At 34.5% G+C, this 21,551-nt stretch overlaps 1 protein-coding gene across 7 annotated transcripts in view; it reads left to right on the top strand.

Annotated features, from left to right (window-relative positions):
• Window positions 1–21,551, top strand: part of LOC131639980 (uncharacterized) — a 29,390-nt gene extending 7,839 nt beyond the window's left edge. For 3 of the 7 annotated variants that reach the window (XM_058910400.1, XM_058910396.1, XM_058910401.1), the window contains 13 exons: window positions 12,663–12,928; window positions 13,397–16,477; window positions 16,929–17,447; window positions 17,650–18,193; window positions 18,313–18,380; window positions 18,864–18,921; window positions 19,330–19,475; window positions 19,563–19,640; window positions 19,757–19,849; window positions 20,065–20,151; window positions 20,347–20,404; window positions 20,500–20,655; window positions 20,735–21,551. In XM_058910400.1, coding sequence (XP_058766383.1) covers window positions 13,397–16,477; window positions 16,929–17,447; window positions 17,650–18,193; window positions 18,313–18,380; window positions 18,864–18,921; window positions 19,330–19,475; window positions 19,563–19,640; window positions 19,757–19,849; window positions 20,065–20,151; window positions 20,347–20,404; window positions 20,500–20,655; window positions 20,735–21,303 — 5,457 coding nt within the window. In that variant the 5' untranslated portion in view covers window positions 12,663–12,928 and the 3' untranslated portion in view covers window positions 21,304–21,551. The remainder of the gene's footprint in view (window positions 1–12,662; window positions 12,929–13,396; window positions 16,478–16,928; window positions 17,448–17,649; window positions 18,194–18,312; window positions 18,381–18,863; window positions 18,922–19,329; window positions 19,476–19,562; window positions 19,641–19,756; window positions 19,850–20,064; window positions 20,152–20,346; window positions 20,405–20,499; window positions 20,656–20,734) is intronic. The other 4 variants (XM_058910397.1, XM_058910399.1, XM_058910403.1 and 1 more) reach the window with 4 other exon arrangements.

The following is a 21,551-nucleotide window of genomic DNA, read 5'->3' as shown; positions in this document are numbered from 1 at the left end:
CCATTTCCTCTAAAACCCTTGTTTTGTTAAACCCTTACTATCTTTTCTCATTGCTAATGGGCTCTAACTAGTACCCCACAATTACTAACATTAACTTAGGCCCAATAACTAATAGCCTCACTAACTTTGCTATTTACTAGTAATTCCCAAATAAAATAACATAAAATCAATCAAGCATATAATTAACACATAATTCACACAACACACATAACATAAATAATTAAAGTAAAAACGGGCTACAACTCTCCCCCACTTAGAATATTTTTGTCCTCGAAAATTACCTCAATCAAATAACTCAGGACACGACTCTCGCATTTTGCTTTCCAATTCCCACGTCATACTCTCTCTGGTAGCTCCCGACCAAACTACCTTCACCAAAGAAATCTCTTTGCCTCTAAGTGTCTTCGTCTCGCGATCCTCAATCCTTACCGACATAGTCTCCACCGTGAGATTATCCCTTACTTGCACATCATCCATATGAATCACATGCGAAGGATCAGAAATATACTTACAAAGTTGCGACACGTGAAACACATCATGCAAAGTCGAAAGATTCGGCGCTAACGCCACCCTATACGCCACATTACCAACCTTCTCCAAAATTTGACATGGTCCAATAAAACGAGGAGTGAGCTTCTTCAATTTCAAGGCTCTCCCCACACCGATCACCAGCGTGACTCTAAAAAATACATGATCACCAACTTGAAATTCCAAATCTTTCCTTCTCTTGTCATGATAACTCTTTTGTGTACTCTAAAAAGTATTCATTGTCTCATGAATCAACTTAAACTTCTCTGTAGTCTCTCGAACATTCTCGGGTCCAAGTACTACACTCTCACCAGATTCATGCCAACACAACAGAGTCCTACACCTCCGACCATACATTGCTTCGAAAGGTGCCATACCAATACTCGAATGGTAACTATTGTTGTACGTGAACTTGATAAATGGAAGATAAGTATCCCACGTACCTCCCTGCTTAAGAACACAAGCTCTAAACAAATCCTCCAAAGATTGAATTGTCCTCTCCATCTGACCATCTGTTTGAGGATGATAAGCCGAACTCAACCTCAACTTAGAACCCAATGCCTCTTGCAAACTTTTCCAAAAATTTGAAGTGAACCTCGGATCCTTATCCGAAACAATACAAAAAGGAACACCATGCAACTTCACAATCACACGGACATAAATTTTCGCCAACCTCGAAACCGGATAAGTGATGTTAAAAGGTATGAAATGATCCGACTTTGTAATCCTATCAATAATTACCCAAATCGAATCATGTCCTCTTACGGTATTCGGCAAACCCGTCACAAAATCTATAGAATTGCTATCCCATTTCCATTCTGGAACTTCCAATGGTTGATTAATCCAACACGCTTCTGATGTTCAACTTTCAACTTCTAACAAGTCAAACATGCATACACAAACTGAGCTATGTCACACTTCATTTCAGGCCACCAAAACAAATTCTTCAAATCCTGATACATCTTTGTAGCCCCTGGATGAATACTCAATTTACTTCTATGACCTTCTTCAAGAATAGCTCTCTTCAAATCCACATCATCAGGAATACAAATCCGATTATGAAACCTTAACACACCGTGCACATCCAACTTTAAGTCAGTATTCTCACCCAGATCGATTCCAACCATCGAATCCACTAATTTCATATCCAACTTCTAAGCTCTTTTGATACTATCTAGAAAATCAATATTAATCTTTAACATACCCAATCTAACACCCTTAGGTGTCACTTCACATATCAAATTCATATCTTTGAATTGCTCAATCAATTCCAATTCCTTAACCATCATCGCCGACATATGCAAAGTCTTTCGACTCAAAGCATCGACAACAACATTAGCTTTTCCTAGATGATAGTTCAAACCCAAGTCATAGTCTTTCAACAACTCTAACCACCTTCGTTGCCTTCAATTCCTTTTGATCAAACAAATACTTCAAACTCGTATGGTCACTAAATACTTCAAATATAGAACCATAAAGATAGTGCCTCCAAATCTTCAATACAAACGCAACAGCAGCAAGCTCTAAATCATGCGTAGGATAATTCTTCTCATGAACTCTCAACTGCCTCGACACATAAGCAACAACCTTATCATTTTGCATGCGCGCACCTCCTAATCCCATATTAGAAGCATCACAATAAACCACAAACGATTCTTCTGGATTAGGCAATATCAAAATCGGTGCCGACATCAATCTCCTTTTCAACTCGATAAAACTCTCTTCACAAGAAACATCCCACACAAATGCCTTACCCTTGCACGTTAACTTCATTAACGAAAGAGCCAACTTGGAGAAACCTTCAACGAACCTTCTATAATAACCAGCTAATCCCAAAAAGCTTATAATCTCGGTAGCCGACTTAGGAGTTTCCCATCTCAACACATCATCAATTTTAGACGGATCCACGACAATGCCATCACCAAAAATGACATAACCAAGAAAACTAACTTCTTTCAACCATAACTCACACTTGGACAACTTCGCATGCAACTTCTTCTCTTTCAAGACTTGCAATACCAACTTCAAATGCTCAGCATGACCTGATTCTGATTTAGAGTAAATAAAAATATCATCAATGAACACCACCACAAAACGATCCAGATACTCATGAAAAATACGGTTCATGTACTCCATAAATACTCCTGGTGCATTAGTAACATCGAAGGGCATCACGGAATACTTATAATGTCTACAACGTGTTCTGAAATCCGTCTTCTCCATATCCTCATCTTTCACCTTAATCTGATGGTAACTCGAACTCAAATCAATCTTGCTAAATACACGACACCGACCAATTAATCCATCAAGTCATCAATTCTTGGAAGTGGATACTTGTTCTTGATTGTCACTTTATTCAATTGACGATAATCCATACAAAGTCTCATACTTTCATCTTTCTTATTAACCAACAACACTGGAGCTCCCCACGGCGACACACTAGGCCTCACAAACTTCTTTTCAAGTAATTATTCCAATTGCTTCTTTAATTCACACAACTCTGATGCAGACATCCTGTATGGTGCCATAGACACAGGTTTAGTGCCAGGTATGAGATCTATAGAGAATTCAACTTCTCTCGCTGGCGGTACATCAGGAATTTCATCAGGGAAAACTTCAGGAAATTCACACACCACTTTCAATTCTTCAATGATCGCTTGGTTCTCAACAGACATTGATGCAACCAAAGCATACACTTGAACATCCTCTTTCATCAACATACGCATTTTTCTATCCGACAACAACTCAACACCTTCTTCTTCAGGAGAAGAAAACGTCACCGACTTATCATAAAAATTAATGTGAACATGGTTATGCTCTAACCAGTTCATCCCTAAGATCACATCCAAACCTCTTAACGGAAAGAAAAAAAATCAACAAGAAAGTCTCTGTCGAAAATCGACATGGGACACTTTAAACACACAAGAGAAGTAGTCACCGATCCCTTACTATCTTTTCTCATTGCTAATGGGCTCTAATTAGTACCCCACAATTACTAACACTAACTTAGGCCCAATAACTAATAGCCTCAATAACTTATATTATTTACTAATAATTCCCAAATAAAATAACATAAAATTAATTAAGCATATAATTAACACATAATTCACACAACACACATAACATAAATAATTAAAGTAAAAACGAGCGTTACAATTCCCCCAAAGATGAGATGAGAACAAAGCTTAAAGTTGAACCTCAGTATTAGGATCTTGAGTAATGATTGGAATGCAAATGATTAGGGATTCTTAGGGTAAAAAATTGGGACATGATAGAGGGGTCAATATTTCATTTTTTCAAAGCTTAATGGCTAGATGAAACTAAATATGGCTTGGAAATATCATAGAGGGTGATGAGTTCAAATAGTTAGCATTGTTGCAACAAAGAAGAGATGTAGAGGAGTACATCAAGGGCTATTTTATCCATGGATTGGGTGAAGGTTGAAGATGGTGGGTCTACTGTCATGCATATGTATAATTAATTTAGCAAGTGCAGTTGAGAAAAGGCTTACAATGGGTCTCAATCCAATAGTTCAAGTGGGTTAAATAGATCATCTCTCAGCCTAAGTTTTATGGGCCTACACATCAGTAAATATAAGGTTAAATGGAGAATATTAAATAGTATTAGATGGATTAGAAGCTAATATATGGACTTTTCCAAGACAACATGCTGCACAAAAGTCAAGTTTTGATTTAGTTGAAATTGGAATATTACAACTTGCAAGAATAACTTTGAGGGCCTCATGGTGAGGGTCTCCTAATCTGTAGGGCCATTATGTGTCTAGATATGGTCCTAGAATAGGAGCATTATTATTTTCATTTGAATTGAAATCTAGTGTGCGAGGTATAGTACTAGTAAGTGTGTGCACTTTAGATGAAGAGTGCTAAATTAAGCTTTGTGGTTGAGCTAGTAATGACCCAAAGGAATACAATTCATCCTTCCCAAGATCTCATTGTAGAAGAATTTCCATAGAGCCCTGTGAGTTGACAAGATAAACATGGGTGTGAAATTAAAAGAAGACATTATTCTCCCTTGCAAATTGTCTGGCTACAATTAGATTCTAGGTTGTTTTTGGGACCAGTAATAGATTTTCCAAATTAAGTTTGACAAATGGATTGTGTGTGGATTGAGAGGAAGTGGAACCAATAGATGTGATGGACAAACCTTGACCGTTCCCAAGTATCACTTGATCTGAACTAGTAGTAGAGATGTAGTCCAAGAAGTTCTATGCATTGTTGGTGACATAATATGTTGCACTTTAATTAGGATACCATTGAGAAGTAATGAGATGGTTGTTGGTGGACTCGGTGCTAACAAGATAGGCTCGAGGATGCCTTTATCAGAAGGAGGAATAGACAGGGTTAGTAGACCTAGTTAGAAAGCCAGTGGAAGGGCACGGTATGTCAATGCTGAAGGAGCCAACCACTAATTACTTTGAGGGATAAAAGGAGGAGTGTTAGGACAATGAGATATGAACTGTTGTTGAGGATGTGAGTAGGGATCGGAGTTCCTTCACTGGTGTGGTTGCATAGGATGAGTGGAATGGAAATGATAACCAATTTGACAATCATGCCCAATCTTGAAACAGATCTAACATTGTAAAAATATCCTACCACTATTTCTACCACCTCTTCTAAAATCACTTGATCTGCCACCTCCAAAACAACCTCAATCTCCATCAAATCGTAGAACAAGATCATGAGTAGTCATTTGTGGTTGTCCTTCTAAATTTGCAAGTAAGATACTAGACAAAGCAGAGTTAGGAGTTGGTGTAGTGCCACCTTGAGTTAGGTTGATAGAGAGAGGTCCATGTGATGGTGTTTGATGTGCTCTCTCAAGTCTGGCATCATGCGAGAGAAACGAGTCTTCATGTTGTGGTAAGAGATAAGCATGATTCTCCACATCTGAAGTGTGATTTTAGCTTAAAGGTACATAGGAGGAATCTCATGGTTTGTAAGGTGACAATGCAACTTATGGATGCAGATTATGCTTTCAGCTTGCTTCTTCCAAAAGAGGAAGTTGGAAACATCAAGCTTGAAATTAATTTGTTGCGCAAAAGTTTTGAATGTGTTCTTGAAAGAATTACCACCAACTGATTTCTTAGTGTTTTAGAAGGATTTCCATCTTTCGATGGTGAAGTTTGTGCAGTTGTGGTAGAAGTCATGGCAAAATTAGATCACAAGGCTTTAGATACCATGAAAGAGAAGATGAACAATTATATCACAAAAGGATGGGGTGAAATGTGCTATTTGTTTTTAAAATTTTTTATAGAAAAGGATTAGTTTTAAGTTAATTGATTTTAAGAAGAGGATGGAAGCAGAGATTAAGAAGTGAAAAAAAAAGAGCGATAGATTTTAGAGAGATCATACCAGAGATTATTCTGGTTCCTCCTTAAACCACACTAGAGGTGTAATCGGTTTGATTTAGACTAATGTTTGGTATAAAAAAAATTATTAACTGGTGATATCTCCATCAGTTTCGTTTGGTTCGATTTTTAGGATTTTTCAAAAATGGAACCAAACTAACTAGTTTAATATAGTTGAATGGTTTATAATTTTTTCAAAAATTATATTAATTAGTTTATTCTCCAGTATTGTATTTTTTTGGTATATTCTATGCTATTATTTATTAAATATTTCATTTCATGTAATTTATTTCATGCTCTATTTTCAAACAAATTACAAGTTGTTCTTAATTCATACAAAATAGTGAAATTATTTTATTACTCATGGACTAAGTTTACTATCAAACTATAAAAGTTCGCACAATGTATTAGAAGGTTGGGAAGAGATTTGAAAGTTTAACAAATAAAACATAGCAATAATGCCAAAAAATTCCAGTACACATAAATTAACATGTTTTCTAACAAGACTAATAGGAAATTTATTGAAGAAGAAGAAACAAAAAAGGTAAAAAAAAAATTGAAAACCAAAAAAAAGAACTTAAACAGGTAGAAGGTGACCATAACCTATCAGAACAATAGTAGAGAGAGCAACAATGGTAGTGGCCGATAAGAGTAGTAGTTTGGTAAAATCAAGTTCTTGTAACATATGATTTCTACTTTCTATGTTTTTGGAGTTTGGTTCTAAATGTGTGTTTTGTTGAAAGGAATGAAACATAAAAAACTATGGATAATGGTTGGAATGATACAACATATGGGCTTAATGATGAGTGGAATAATGATTTACAGAGTAATTATAGTCATTGGTTCATTTTACGGGTTTGACAGTATCAAAAAACTAAAACCGAAAACCGAACCAAAACACATCGACTTTCATTGGTTCGGTTCAGTTTCGGAACCGAATCATAAATATTCAATTTTTAATTCGGTTTGGTTTTGTTTGGATTTTTTGGTTTAATTTGGATAATTTTTTTATCCGCTAACACCCCTAAATCACACGACCTTCTCTAGTCCCCAAAAATATTTTATTGAGATATCCACTATCAACAACTTGTGCTTTTAAATAGGTTCGACCTTACAACCTTCTTTATGTTAATATTTTTTACTGGTTTAGCTTACAACCTTCATGTGAACTATCAATGAACAAGATAACTAAACTCTTGAATAAACAAATTAAACAAAACAAAAGAAATATTGAGTCTCAGAATTTTCACTCTCTTACCACTAAGACAGTTTTTAGTGAATAAAACTGATTTTGAGAAGAAGAGTGAGTGAGATATGAAGGTAGATAGTTTAGAATATTTGTGCTTTGGAAGTGAGCAAAACACTCCTTTATATTGGAAAAAATTAGGTCAAAAAGACAATAATCAATGGGTATGACATCTCTATAATCGAACATAAACAAAACTTCTTAAGAGATTATATAGCTTCCTAATTGATTAAGAGGTGAATTTTCTCCTTAATTGATTAAAATAAATCTCTAATCGATTAGACAATGAGCTTAGTTTTCAAAACTGATCAAAATTTCGTATTTGACTAAACACTTATCAGGTTTAGTTTTAGAAGAACTGAGAAAAAGATAAAGAGATTAAAAGTGTTTTTAGTGCGTGTTTCCATCACATTAGCACCTCAAGACTTATTATTGCGTACATTACATATAACTGATAAAAAAAACTAAAACACTAAACGTAAGATCAAGCGAGCTTTCACATCTGGAGTTCCTTTAGATTGATTGATTTGTCTTTCAAACCATTGCTTATGATTGTGTTTAAGGCCATAAAGAGCCTTATTAAGTTTGCACACCATGGTAGGAATAGAGTACTCAAAACCCTTAGGTTGTTCCATGAAAATTTCTGCATTAGCAAGTCATTAAGGAAACCATTATTGACATCCAGCTAGTGAATGAACCGAGAGCAATGGATAAAAGGATCTTGATGGTAATTGGCATGGCCACATTAGAGAGGTTTCATTGAAGTCAAACCCTTGTCTTTAGTGAAACCCCTTTGCAACAAGTATGGCCTTGTATTTATTGATAGTCCTAACATGATTTTCCTTGAGTTTAAAAACCCACTTGCACCTAATAGGATTCCTATGAGGAGGCAGAGAAAAAAGTGTCCATGTGTCATTATGTATTAGAGCATTATTTTCTATCTTCATGAAAACTTTCCAATGAGAATCAGCAATGGCGTGTTTAACCGTCTTGGGCTCAGTGTGAGAAACAAGAAGTTTAGGTTACAACCTAGGTTCGGAAAAACCTCTCCTGGCTCTAGTTTGCATATAATGATAAATAGTAGGTTTCTGGAGGACATGAACGTCATAAGGCGGAAGAGGATGGGAACTAGAAGAACAGGTGGAAAGAGGACTAAGGTTATAGTTCGACATAGGCATTTTGGAAACTAAAGTAGAGTCCCTATAGGATTTGATTGAAGGAGATGGAGCCTAAGAAGGAAATGTATCTTGTGAACTTTCTGGCTCAAGAATAAAGGTACTAGAATTAGGAGAAACTGACACTGAGGAGGTTGACTCAGAAGGCGTGAGTTCAGAAGCACTTAAAGAATAAGTAGGAGATAAGTACCTAATAGAATTTGGAGAAAAAGAAGGAGTAAGATTAAGAGGAGATAGAGAAACAAACGAGGGATGTGCATAGGGAACATAAACAAAAGGAGAAAAGAGATCTTTGTATGGAAATATGATTTCGTTAAAGAGAACATCCTTAGAGATGTAAATTCTACCTCTAGGAACTAGACACATATAACCTTAATAGGATACAGAGTATCCTTAAAAAAGACACTCTTGAGACTTGAAATCTAGTATATGATTATTTAAGGGCGTGAGTAAGGGAAATCAAGCACAAAAAAAACTCTAAGAAAAGCACAGTCAGGTTGAAGTTTGAACAACACTGAATAGGGAATTTGAAACTGAATGAATGCTAAGGGAAATCTATTAATACGATAGACTGCAATCGAAAAACATGATCCCGATACACGAGGGGCATAGAGGTCTGACTAAGAAGGGTAAGACCCGTATGAACAATATGTCGATGCTTTCTTTTCAACCACATCATTCTGGTGGTGAGTATGAGGACATACGATGCTATGAATAATATATTAGTCTGATAGCAACTTGTTTAAAAGTCAAAACACACCACCCCTATTAGATTGAAAAGCTTTGACAAGGTAGCCATGTTGAAGTTCAACTAATGCTTTGAAAATTTTTAAAATAGTGTTGGCTTTAGACTTGGCTTTAAGAAAATAAATCCAAGTTAATATAGATGCCATCATCACGAACCAGACCCTCAAGCAATGTAGCACTATCTTCCTGAGATTTAACAAGGCACTTATCATCAGAGAAAATGAAGTAAACATGATTATCATGACAAAACTGAGTCTTACTTAGCAGATTTTTGGTTATTAAGGGAATAATAAGAAGTTTATAAAGAGTAAGAGGTGTGTGTGGGTGAAAAGGAGAGGTAAAAAGAGCTAGAGCCAGAGGAGTGAGTGTGCAAACTTGTCCATTACTAATGAAAATTTGACCATGACATTCAAAGGGAGTTAGTTGTTGGAGAATCTTGGTGCCATTTGTTACATGATAAGACGCACCAAAATCACGATACGAGACATAAGAAGTAGATGATGGGGGCATAGTATTGGAAACAAATGCACCTGGTGTAGCTAGATTAGAAACTTTCCTTCGTGGTGGAGGCCTTGACCAGACATTAAGGGGTAAAGCTCCACAAGAAGAAGCAGGTGCTTGCCAAGTAGAAGGACCATAAGAAGAACCAAGATGAGGTGCGGGAGGATAATGTTGAGATTATCTGTGCCAAATTTTGAGCAGACTTGGTATTGAATAGTAGAATTAAAGAACTTGCCACCCCTTCCTCTTATAGAACAACCACCACGTGGTCTTCTACCACCACGGAATTGCTAGGAATAATGAGCTACATCATAATTACATGTGGAGTAGATATGTGATTTAATGAGGATCAAAATTGATAAGATACAATTGGAGGTAACAAATACTTTATCACATTCATAGATGATTTCAGTCGAAAAACTATCGACATACCTAATCAAGAATAAAAGTGATGTGCTTGAGGGGCTTACAAAGTTTAAATCTATGGTGGAGACACAAAGTGATAGAAAGCTCAAGACTCTGAGAACCAGTGGTGGGGGAGAGTGTTTTTCCAATAAACTTGGTGAATTATGTGAGACAGAGGGGATTGTGCATGACCTGGTGCCACCGTACACTTCACATCAAAATGGAATTGCTGAGACGAAGAATATGACCATCATGAACATGGTGAGGAGTATGTTAAGAGGCAAGCATCTACCAAATGAGTTATGGCGCAAAGTTGTGTTAACTACAACATACATCTTAAGTAGATGTTCAACTGAGAAGCTAGAAGGAATCACACCAAAAGAATGTTGGTCTGGTGTCAAGCCTAGATGAAGTCATTTTAAGGTGTTTGGATCCAAAGAACATAGACATGTGCATGACTAGTTGAGAAGAAAAATTGATGATAAATCATGCCAGATGATCTTGAAAGGATATCACTCAACTTGTGGATACAAACTATTCAATCCCTTGAAAGAGCAAGTTGTGATCAACAAAGACATGATTATGTACGAGATAAATGAGTGGGATTGAAAATAAAATGTCAAGAAGGATTCTGTTAGAATCCTATGTGATGAACCAGCTAGTGAAGTTGACAAGGGAATTCGACCATATGAAATAAGAACTCAAGCAAGCAAAAGCAGATCTCAAAGAGAAAGAAACACGCCTGTAAGGTTGCAAGAATGTGTGATTACATTAGATGATGTGGTCGATGATGAAGGTGGGGTAGTAAACTATGCTCTCTATGCAGTTATTGAGGCTGTCAATGTAACTGAGGCATTAAATGACTCAAAGTGGATGCAAGCAAAGAACGAGGAACTGAAATCCATATAGGTGAACAATACCTGATCACTTGTCGAATTGCAACATGGCAAGAAGGAAATTGATGTGAAGTGGGTATAAAAAGTCTAGTTGAATCCAAACGAAGAAGTAAACAGACATAAAGCAAGACCTGTCGCCAAAGGATTTCTATAGAGAGAAGGAATCAAATTTTATGAAGTCCTTGCACCAGTTGCTATGATCTAAACAACCAGGTTAGTTATTGGCCTAACAAAGATAAACAACTAGTATATTTGTAGATGGATGTGAAATGTAAATTTCTGAATGTTTCTTAAATGAAGAAGTTTATGTAGCACACCCAGTCGAGTTTGTGAAGCAAGACTAAGAAAGCTAGGTATACAGGTTGTGTAAATCCCTGTATGGACTCAAACAAGCTCCAAGAGCTTGGAATTAAAAGATAGAAAATTTCCTAAGAGAAAAGGAATTTGTAAAGTTCATAATTGAGTATGGAATATATGTCAAAAGAAACAAGAGGGAATTGCTTATACTATGTCTCTATGTGGACGACATGTTGATAACAGGTAGCTGTAAGAAGGAGGTAGAAAACTTCAAAGGTGATCTAAGCAAGGAGTTCGAATTGTCTTACCTTTGAAGACTGTATCAAAGAAGATATGCAAGTGAGATACTCAAAATATTTGAGATGGAAGACTGTAGTGCAACTTCAACACCTGGTGAACCAAGATTGTAATTAATGAAGAACTCCAATGAAGATGATGTCGATCCAATATAGTGTAGGAGACTCATTCGATATTAAAATACCTTTGTCACACAAAGCCTGATCTAGCATACAAAGTAGGTATAGTGAGTAGATTCATGCAAAAGCTAAAGGTATCACACCTTCGAGGCATAAAGAGGATACTAAGGTATCTCAAAGAAACTCTCGACTATGAAATTTTATTTTTTGGAACAAATGAAGGAAAAGAATGCAAACTATTGGATTACATCAACTCAAGTTGGTGTGCTGATGGTGAGGATAGAAATTTCACAACTGATTATGTGCTTATGCTAGGTGGTGCAACAATTGCTTGAAGCTCAAGCAAAGTACTAGTAGTAGCTACGTCATCATGTGAGTATGAGTACATACCTTCCCCTCTTTGTGCATGTCAAGAAGTATGGATGGTGAATCTGATTGAGGAGATTGCAGGAGAAAACTATCGAGCAATGATCATGAAGATCGACAACATGTTTTCTATCAATTTGGCCAAGAACCCAATAACACATGAAAGAAGCAAGCACATTGAGACGAGGTTCTATTATCTTCAAGAGCAAGTAGAAAATGGGAAGTTGAACTTGGATCACTGCAGAACTGAGAATCAAATTGCAAACATCATGACGAAGATTGCGTAGGTGGAATTTTTCAAGAGATTAAGATCTATTATTAAGAAATATAAAATAAATAAATGAGAATAGCTGTTATAGTCTTTGCTGCATAACTTGAATTGCACCTTATTCTCTCGATGCTTGTTACTTTACTATCTCTGATTTGTAATTCTTTTTGAAAACAAGATAAAACAAAACACATCCATGGTTGGTTGCTTTTATTCTGTTTACTTTTTCAGTTGCATTGATTGTTAGTTGACTTTAGACTAGTCCTATTTTTCTCAATCCACTAGCATTGTAGTTATATATCAATTATCAAACATTAATTTTAAGATTTTTCCACTGAGACATTTTTCCAATATTAAATAGTTTATTCTTTTTGCTAAGCAAATTTATTTACTTTAGTTCTCTGCTGCAGAATTTTAATCGGTTTGATCATTATTATTATTTGGGTTAATAGTAGTTTACCCCCCCTGTAATATGAGCGAGTTTTGGTTTACCCCCTACCGTTGCCAAAGGCAGGTTTTGGCGACGGTTTTTTTGAAAAAACCGTTGCCAAAGGGTAGGGAGGGGGCAAAAACAAAGTTCGCTAACATTACAGGGGGGTGAATTACTATTAACCCTTATTATTTTTGTTTTTTTGCAGATTGGTGAAAGAAAGAAGATTGTTCTCAAGACTTGAGCATGCTTTGATAGAGGTTATTTGTAGACCTGTTGGCAAGCAAGGTAAAAACACATGTTTATGGTTTGTTGCATTTATTATTTTCACTTTCACTCTGGACTATTTCTGGATGTTTATGACTAAAATATTTCATCAAGTTCCATTTTTCATTTAAATTACATGATACAATATAGAGTAATGCTATATAGTAAGAATGATTTGAATAAGAAATGCAAGAATGAACACTTGTCATTGTTTTAGAGGATAATTTTAAATTGATTTAAAATTTAATTTCTTTTTTAATAGGGATCATGGGGTGGTGGTAGTAATGAGTGGTTGAGATTTAATTCTTGTCTTTCTTGCTTTCTTACTTTCTTACTAATAAGCATTTTCCTACAATATATATGTGTTTGATCGTCGTACCTTTCATTCTATATCTACTGCTTTTAGAACTTAAACTTTAAACTATATAATATCTATTTGAAGCTTTGTCAAACATTTATGGCTAACTTTGATCTAATAAATTGACTTAGATGGAAAGTTGCTTAGCTGATTTGGGAAAGGGCTATGCGGAGAAATTGATAAATGGGACATTAGCAGAATTACGTCATGTATTTTGCTTCACATGCACTGCTAAGGAATTCAAAGAAAAAAAGATTTGGCTGGAAGCAAAAATAAAAACAATGGAGCAACATGCTAAAGTGGCAGCAGGAAATAATAAAGATATTGAAGCTGATTATCATTTATGGAAAGAGAAAGCTGAAAAGCTCGTTCAAGAGGACATCCAAACAAAACAAAAATGCTTTTTTGGATTATGTCATGATTGCATATGGAGATATAAAAAGGGAAAGGAGCTGGCAAATAACATAGAAGAGATTAAGCAATTAACAGAAAAGGGAGGGACATTTGAAAATATTGAAATCTCTCGCCGTCTTCCGGATGTTGAACGCTACTCATCTAAAGAATACATTTCTTTTCCAAGTAGAGATTCAAAATACAAAGAGATTTTGGATGCAATAAAAGATGACAACAACTATATGATCGTATTGCAAGGGATGGGGGGCACCGGAAAAACTACATTGGCCAAAGAAGTGGGTAAAGAGCTAAAGTCTGAACAATTTGCTCATGTAATCGATACAACAGTCTCATTTACTCCTGATACAAAAAAAATTCAAGATGATATTGCTGGATCTTTAGGATTGAAATGGGAGGATTGTACTTACTCAGACCGAGCCAAAAAACTATGGAGCAGATTAACAACTGATGAAAAAGTTCTTATAATAATGGATGATGTGTGGGAAGGAGGCCCACCTCTTGATTTCGAGCTAATAGGAATTCCAAAACAGGACAATCACAAAGGTTGCAAAGTTCTTATAACCACACGCAGTAAACGAATATCCAATATTATGGGGTGTGATAAGATGATTGAATTAGATCTCTTACCTGAAGAAGAAGCATGGACCATGTTCAAAATGTATGCCGGTATAACCAATAATTCTTCAAAAAGTTTGATCGCCAAGGGACGTGGAATTGCTAAGGAGTGCAAACAATTGCCGGTTGCAATTGCAGTTATTGCCAAAAGTTTAAAAGGCCAACAAGATCGTAAGCACAAATGGGATACTACCTTAAAATTATTGAAGGAAATCGTTTCCATGGACGATGTTGATGAAGAAAAGGTTGGAATTTACAAATGTTTGAAGCTTAGCTATGATCTTATTAAGTATGAAAAATCCAAGAGATTATTTCTCTTAGCTTCTTTATTCCCAGAAGATAAAGAAATTCCTATTGAAATTCTAACTAGAATTGGCATTGGAACGGGCATTTTTGGAAAAAATTATGGAAGCTACAATGATGCTAGAAACCAAGTAGGTGTAGCTAAAGATAAACTCATAGATTCATGTTTGCTGGTGGGGGTCGATGAAAAACATGTAAAAATGCATGATTTGGTTCGTGAAGCGGCTCAATGGATAGGATACAAAGAGATTCGACATGTAAATTTGTCAAACATAGCTGAAAGATCGTCAGTTGAAAAGGAAAAAAATATGAAACATTTATTTTGTAAAGGGAAGGATATGGATTTGTTTTCCTGGAAGTATGATGGTTCCAAACTTGAGACTCTAATTCTCGATGTGGAAATGTATGAAGGCGATAAATGTATGGAAGCCCCAAATTCTTTCTTTGATAATGTTGACCAACTTCAAGTTTTGTACTTTTTAGGTCATGACAAACAACCCTTATCATTGCCACATTCAATTCACTCAATGTCAAAGATTCGATCGATACTGGTTGATGGAGTTGATTTAGGTGACATCTCTGTTTTGGGAAATCTGCAAAGTCTTGAGACTCTTGATTTTGTTGGTTGCATAATCAATGAATTACCAGACGAAATTGCAAAGTTGGGGAAATTTAAATTGTTAAACTTGGAATATTGTCAAATTAGAAGGAATGATCCATTTGAGGTTATTAAAAGATGCTCAACACTTGAAGAGTTGTACTTTATTGATAGTTTTAATGAATTTTGTCAAGAAATTACCTTACCCGAATTGCAAAGGTATCATATCCGGAACGGGTGGTGGACAATGCTTCCTGATTCACTATCAAAATATGTGTCTTTTAAAAAAATTGATGGCAACAAATATTTTTTTTCAAAACAAACATTCAAGTATCTCATGCAAACAACAGAGGTTCTTCAACTAGAGGAAATTAAGATGGGATGGAGAAATCTCATGCCTGAGATTGTTCCTATAGATCAAGATATGAAAGATCTTATAGAGCTACGTCTTAGACGTATTTCAAAATTACAGTGCCTCATCGACACTAATGGTTCTCAATTTCTTAATGTATTGTCCAACTTGGTTATGTTAGAACTGGATGAAATGGAAAATTTGGAAGTACTATTCCATGGTTCTCTTTCTTTTGACTACTCTTTAAAGAATTTGGAGAAGGTATCAATAAAAAAGTGTAAAAAGCTTCGAATATTGTTCAATTGCAACCTAAATCTCTGCAATCTAAAGAGTTTGTCACTGTCAGATTGCCCATTGTTGGTTAACCTCTTTCCACTGTTAACTTCTCAGAGCCTGGTGCTGCTAGAGGAATTCAAGATAGCAGATTGTAAGGGATTGAAGAACATAGTAATAGATGATGGTGATAATAATGACAAGAGTCATGGCCCAATGTATCCAAAACTAAGATTTCTTTCTATTGTAAGATGTGATCAATTAGAATCAATATTTCCTTTCCTCTCTTTTGAAGACTTTTCAGTACTAGAAGTTATCAACATAACAAAATGTGATAAGCTACAATATATATTTGGCCAATATCAACATGTTGAACTCAAGTCATTGAAAGAGATAAAGCTTGGTGAATTACCAAATTTCATGGGAATCTTTCGAGAATATTCGCATTCCATGTCTTCGCTCGTGAAAGAGTTATCTTCCACTTCTAGAGATGGTTCCAAAGCACAAACAGAAGTGGATCCTATCAAATGCAACATCTTATCTTTGAATTGTTTATGTTGTCATGGTAATAACTATAGAAAGAAATCTGGGAGTATCTCAACTCCTAAAGTACCATTGGTTAATGAAGATCCAATGCAGAACAATTCATCAACATCAGTAAGACTCTCACTTTTTTTTCTTATGTTTTAATACATTCTATTTTAAATATGCATCTTTTACCTTCTACTAGAAGTTGGATATTGTATGAAGCTTTTCAAAAAGTTAGATGCACAAAATTAATTATAGATATCAAAAACATATATTTAAGAGGGTTAATAGGCATTTACACCCCTGTAATGTTAGCGAATTTTGCTTTTCCCCCCTCCGTTGCCAAAGGCAGATTTTGGCAACGATTTTTAAAAAAAAAACGTTGCCAAAACCTTCCTTTGGCAACAGAGAGGGGAAAAGCAAAATTCGCTAACATTACAGGAGTGTAATGCCTATTATCCCTATTTAAGACTTATATAAGAGAAATGTTATACGTTTCCATTTCCAAAAGTTGTATACAAACTTCTTCAACAATGTTTGATTTGATTAATTGTTCCTTTATATTGGGATTACATTACAGATATTAAGTTCACACCATCTTCATATATTGGAACATGCACAATGTTTTCCAGTACAACCGCATATCATGTCCAATATAAAAGAGCTTAAGCTATATGGGTTTTTGAAGATAAATTATGTGTTTATTCTTTCTATTACTCCAAGAATGTTGGTGGAAACTTTGACAGTTGAGAATTGTGATGAATTAAGGCACATAATAGTAGACATCGGAGATGATGATAGAGTTGGCAAAAGTTTAAGCAATGTGTTTCCAAAATTGAAAAAGCTTTACGTCAAAGATTGCATGCAATTGGAATACATATTTGGACACTACACTGATGACCATCTACCAGAATTGGAAGGTCTGACACTTAGCCATCTGCCAAAGTTTGTTGCCATGTGTCCCCAACAATATTGCCTGACATTTCCACCTTTGAAACAACTTGAACTCTCAGAATGGCCCTTGGTTGCTATCAAATCTATTGGCGAATTCATTATTAATCTTTCAGATTCAAAATCTCTTGACAATACAAACATGAAGGTATCCCTTTTTTCATATAACTTTGTTGTTTGCCAAATTATTCATTGATTTCAATTTATTTGAAGAATATAGTTGGATTTCAAATTATTCTCAATAATGAATATAATTCTTTCACATCATTTTCATTAAAATTAATGAAAACAAATAGTACTTGATAATTGTGAATTTGTGATTATTAATATTCTTATACACGTACATGTAGGAATTGAGTGGGAGCATAGAACATTCTTTTGCCCTACAAAACCTTACAGAGATAAAAATCAAGGGATGTCAAAAATTGGAAATAGTTTTCTCCAATTCCATTTCAACATGCCTACCACAATTGTGTGATCTAAGAATAGAAAATTGCAAAGAATTGAAGCATATCATTGAAGATGACGACACGTCAAATTCTTTGTCTCCAAGGATATTCTTTCCAAAGTTAAAAACACTTATTGTAATAAAGTGTCGCAAATTGAAATGTGTCTTCCCGGTCTCCATATGCAAACAATTTTCTAAGTTAGAGGCTTTGATGATAATTGAAGCAATTGAACTTGAAGAAATATTCAAAAGCAATGGTGATCAGAAAGTCGAGATCCCAAATCTAAAAGTTGTAGTATTTGCCCACCTACCAAGCCTCTTCGAAGCCCAAGGAATTCATTTTCAGTTGGTAAAAGGTCGTTTACTACGAAATTGTCAAAAACTCAGGCCTTTGACTTCAACCTTTGTTAATTATTTCCCAATTGGGAATTTTAAATATTTCCCAGGTACACGCTATACCCAATACTTTTTATAACCATTACAATGATAGTTTTAATAAATTACATCTAATGAACATTTTGGTATTGTTATCTAATGATTTTAATCTATACTCTTTTTTTTTTAGGTTTTAAGATTGCAGTTGAAGCAATATTACTATACGAGTGGACTTCTCGGAGTCTATACTCTTCACAGGTCATTATCAATCAATAATCTAAGGCTTCTTGTTGAAAATACTTCTGATTTAGAGACAAATATAAAAGTAGTCTGCAGGCCATGTAGAATTCCCATGCATATTCATATACATACTTTTCATTCGATAATCTAATGCTTTCAAATCTTGATTCCTTTGTTTTTAGTTTTTTATTCTTTTTGTAATAAAGTGAGATCATTTTTCCAAACTAATATATATATATATATATATATATATATATATATATATATATATATATATATATATATATATATATATATATATATATATATATATAGATAGATAGATAGATAGATAGATAGATAGATAGATAGATAGATAGATAGATAGATAGATAGATAGATAGATAGATAGATAGATAGATAGATAGATAGATAGATAGATAGATAGGTAAATTTCATGAGACTACTCTTACAAATATTTTAGATATTGATGATATCATTTGTTTATTTGAATATGTGTAGGAACAAAATGTTGATGTTAGAAAATTTCTACAAATTACCGAGGTTAATGATCATCAAGGTGACGATTTTGTAGACCAATTTTATTTTCTTATGTCATCTTATTACCTTTTTGATTTTGATGTTGAACTTCCCTCCAACATTTTGTATAGTTACTGTCATGAAAATCCTTGATTAAAGTCTGCCTTTTTAGATACATCATAAAATCTTTGTTATATATTTACCATGCATTTCTCTCTTTCTTTTCTTTTAAATGCTATGTTTCTTTATGTTTTCCTGGTCTCTATATAAAGACCCTTTTTGTAACTGCAACAACTACACTTTTGCAACAAAAACCTTTACAAGTCAATATATATATAAAGAGAGAGTAGTTTGATCTGTTACCTTCAATCTTATCCGTTATCACCCTTTTGATTTTGAAATTGAACTCTCTTTCTTCCCACCTTTTGTTGACTTTCTCTAAATGAAGATGATGTCATGAATGTGCCTTTAGATGAGACCAAAGGTTACGATACTAGTAATAAGAATCCAAGTGCAGAAACTACAAAAGACATTGTTGTTGGTGTTGCGTCTGAAATTGAAGCAGCGTTAGGACACACGTTAACTTCTTCACAGGTCAATATCAATCTCTTTAATCAAGCTACTCACATCTGAATGCAATCACCATGACAATGTCTTTAAACAAATTTATTTTTTGTGCAGATAATAATGAAACAAACACCAGAGGTAGAGCATGAATTACAGATACCATCAGTAACAGTATTACCAACAAGTTCAAAAGTAATTTGCAGACCATTTCAAATTCCTTTGGATATTCCATAATTTAAGGCCTTACCTAGTAATGGATATTATTAATTATTAGTTTTATATCATCAATGCATTTGTTCTTAATACAGGAGTTGAAAAAAGAACAACCGCCAAGTCAACAACGTTTGACAAATCAACAAAATCCACTTGGAGAAATCGATACTTCCATCAAACCTTCTCAGGCAAATAATTTAATATCGTATCATTTCATTGTGCATATAAATCTAAAAATAAATAGATTTTACTTCAATTGCTTTTTAAAAATTTACTACAACATATTTACATATTTCTTCTATATAGTGTTTGAAAGAAATAAATTATCAAAGTATTCAACAGAAACTAAAGGCATCTCCCTTAATTATACTTCCAACTTAAACATCCTTTTAATTTCTTGTAGGATGTTGAAGAAGGAACTCCATTAACAAATGCCAAGACAATAACAGCCTCAACTCATTCTGAATTAATCAGATCATCACAAGTGAAGGTGAGATTATAGAATCTAGTCAAGCTTTTCATGCTTTCAAACATCCATTCTTTTGATATTTGTAATTTATTATTTCTATAATACTGTAAGGCTCTTCAAAATTAGAATATTTATAGATAAATTTATTAAGGCTAATCATACAAATATTAATGTTTTTGATATTGATATTATCATTTTTTAATTGAATGTATGTAGGAACAAGACGTTGATGTTAGAGACACTTTAGAAACTACTTTGATTAATGATGAACGAGGTGACAACTCTTCAAACCAATTTTATTTTCTTAAGTTATCTTATCAGTCTTTTGATTTTGATGTTGCACTCTCTTCTCTCCCACCTTTTGTTCAGTTTCTCTAAATGAAGATGTTGTCATGAAAGAAAGCCCAATTATTGAAGAACAGTTTTCTAAGGGTGATGGATTTACTATTTTGAAATCTAAGCCCTCTCCTAGCAATAATGTTCCCATGCCTCTTGCATTTCAGGCTCCTTCAATGCATATCGAAGGTATTTTCTCTTTTATTTTTTTTTATTGATTTTGTTGTTTGATTTTTTTAGTCTAATCTAGTATTTTCTTCATTATTAGGGAACCCTTCTCAAAATGTGGAAGATTTAAGTTCTCCTTATCTTGTCACGCGGAAGCTTGAGGAATTGGTTTCCCAAAAGCATTTGGATTATGAGAACTTGTCTTTGTTGACTGATTTTTTTGTTAAGCATCCTTCAGTTCTTCTAAGTGACAAACATAGTAATGGATATAAGGGCCATGCATACAAGTTCCTAACTAACCTATTGAAATTCCTCCAAACCCACAGTGTGTTGGATGTGCTAGGTTCTTGCAACTCTGAATTTGTTGAGTTAGTACATGACGTGCGCAGTTTTTCTTTTGACAAAGATTGGTTGGATGGAGTTGAAAAGCGCGCTTTGTTTCCTGATATGGAATTCTCTCAAGATGCATTGCAAAAATTATTAGATTCCAAGAAACAGATTACCGAGGATGTTGAAGTAATGCGTTTCAAGATTGACATTTTAACTCGAGATGTGGAAGAACTTAAGCAACAATTGTCCTCCTCTGAAGCTGGTTTAGAGAGTGTCATTCAACGAGAGAAAGAAATTGTAGAATCTAAAGCTTCTTTGAGTGTCCCTCTTGGCTATTAGAGTATTTTTCCTTGCATTAATTTACTTCAATATCTTTTGTGTTAAAGATTTTATCCTTGAATCTTTGGGTAGTTTCTTTTGTTGTTTGAAATAAACTACTATCTGATTATGTTTGTGTATTTAAGTATTGTTACTGAGTGTTGTATTTATGCTGATGTATTAAGTTCTTCCTATATTTCAAATAACAAGGTGAAGAAATGATTACTATAGTTGCTGCCTTTATATATGAAAAAACTATATGTTTTATA

Source organism: Vicia villosa, unplaced genomic scaffold (genome assembly GCF_029867415.1).
Source record: "Vicia villosa cultivar HV-30 ecotype Madison, WI unplaced genomic scaffold, Vvil1.0 ctg.002876F_1_1, whole genome shotgun sequence".
Lineage (NCBI taxonomy): Eukaryota > Viridiplantae > Streptophyta > Magnoliopsida > Fabales > Fabaceae > Vicia > Vicia villosa.
The sequence above is the reverse complement of the archived record's forward strand: the minus strand, read 5'-3'. Positions and strand labels throughout refer to the sequence as shown.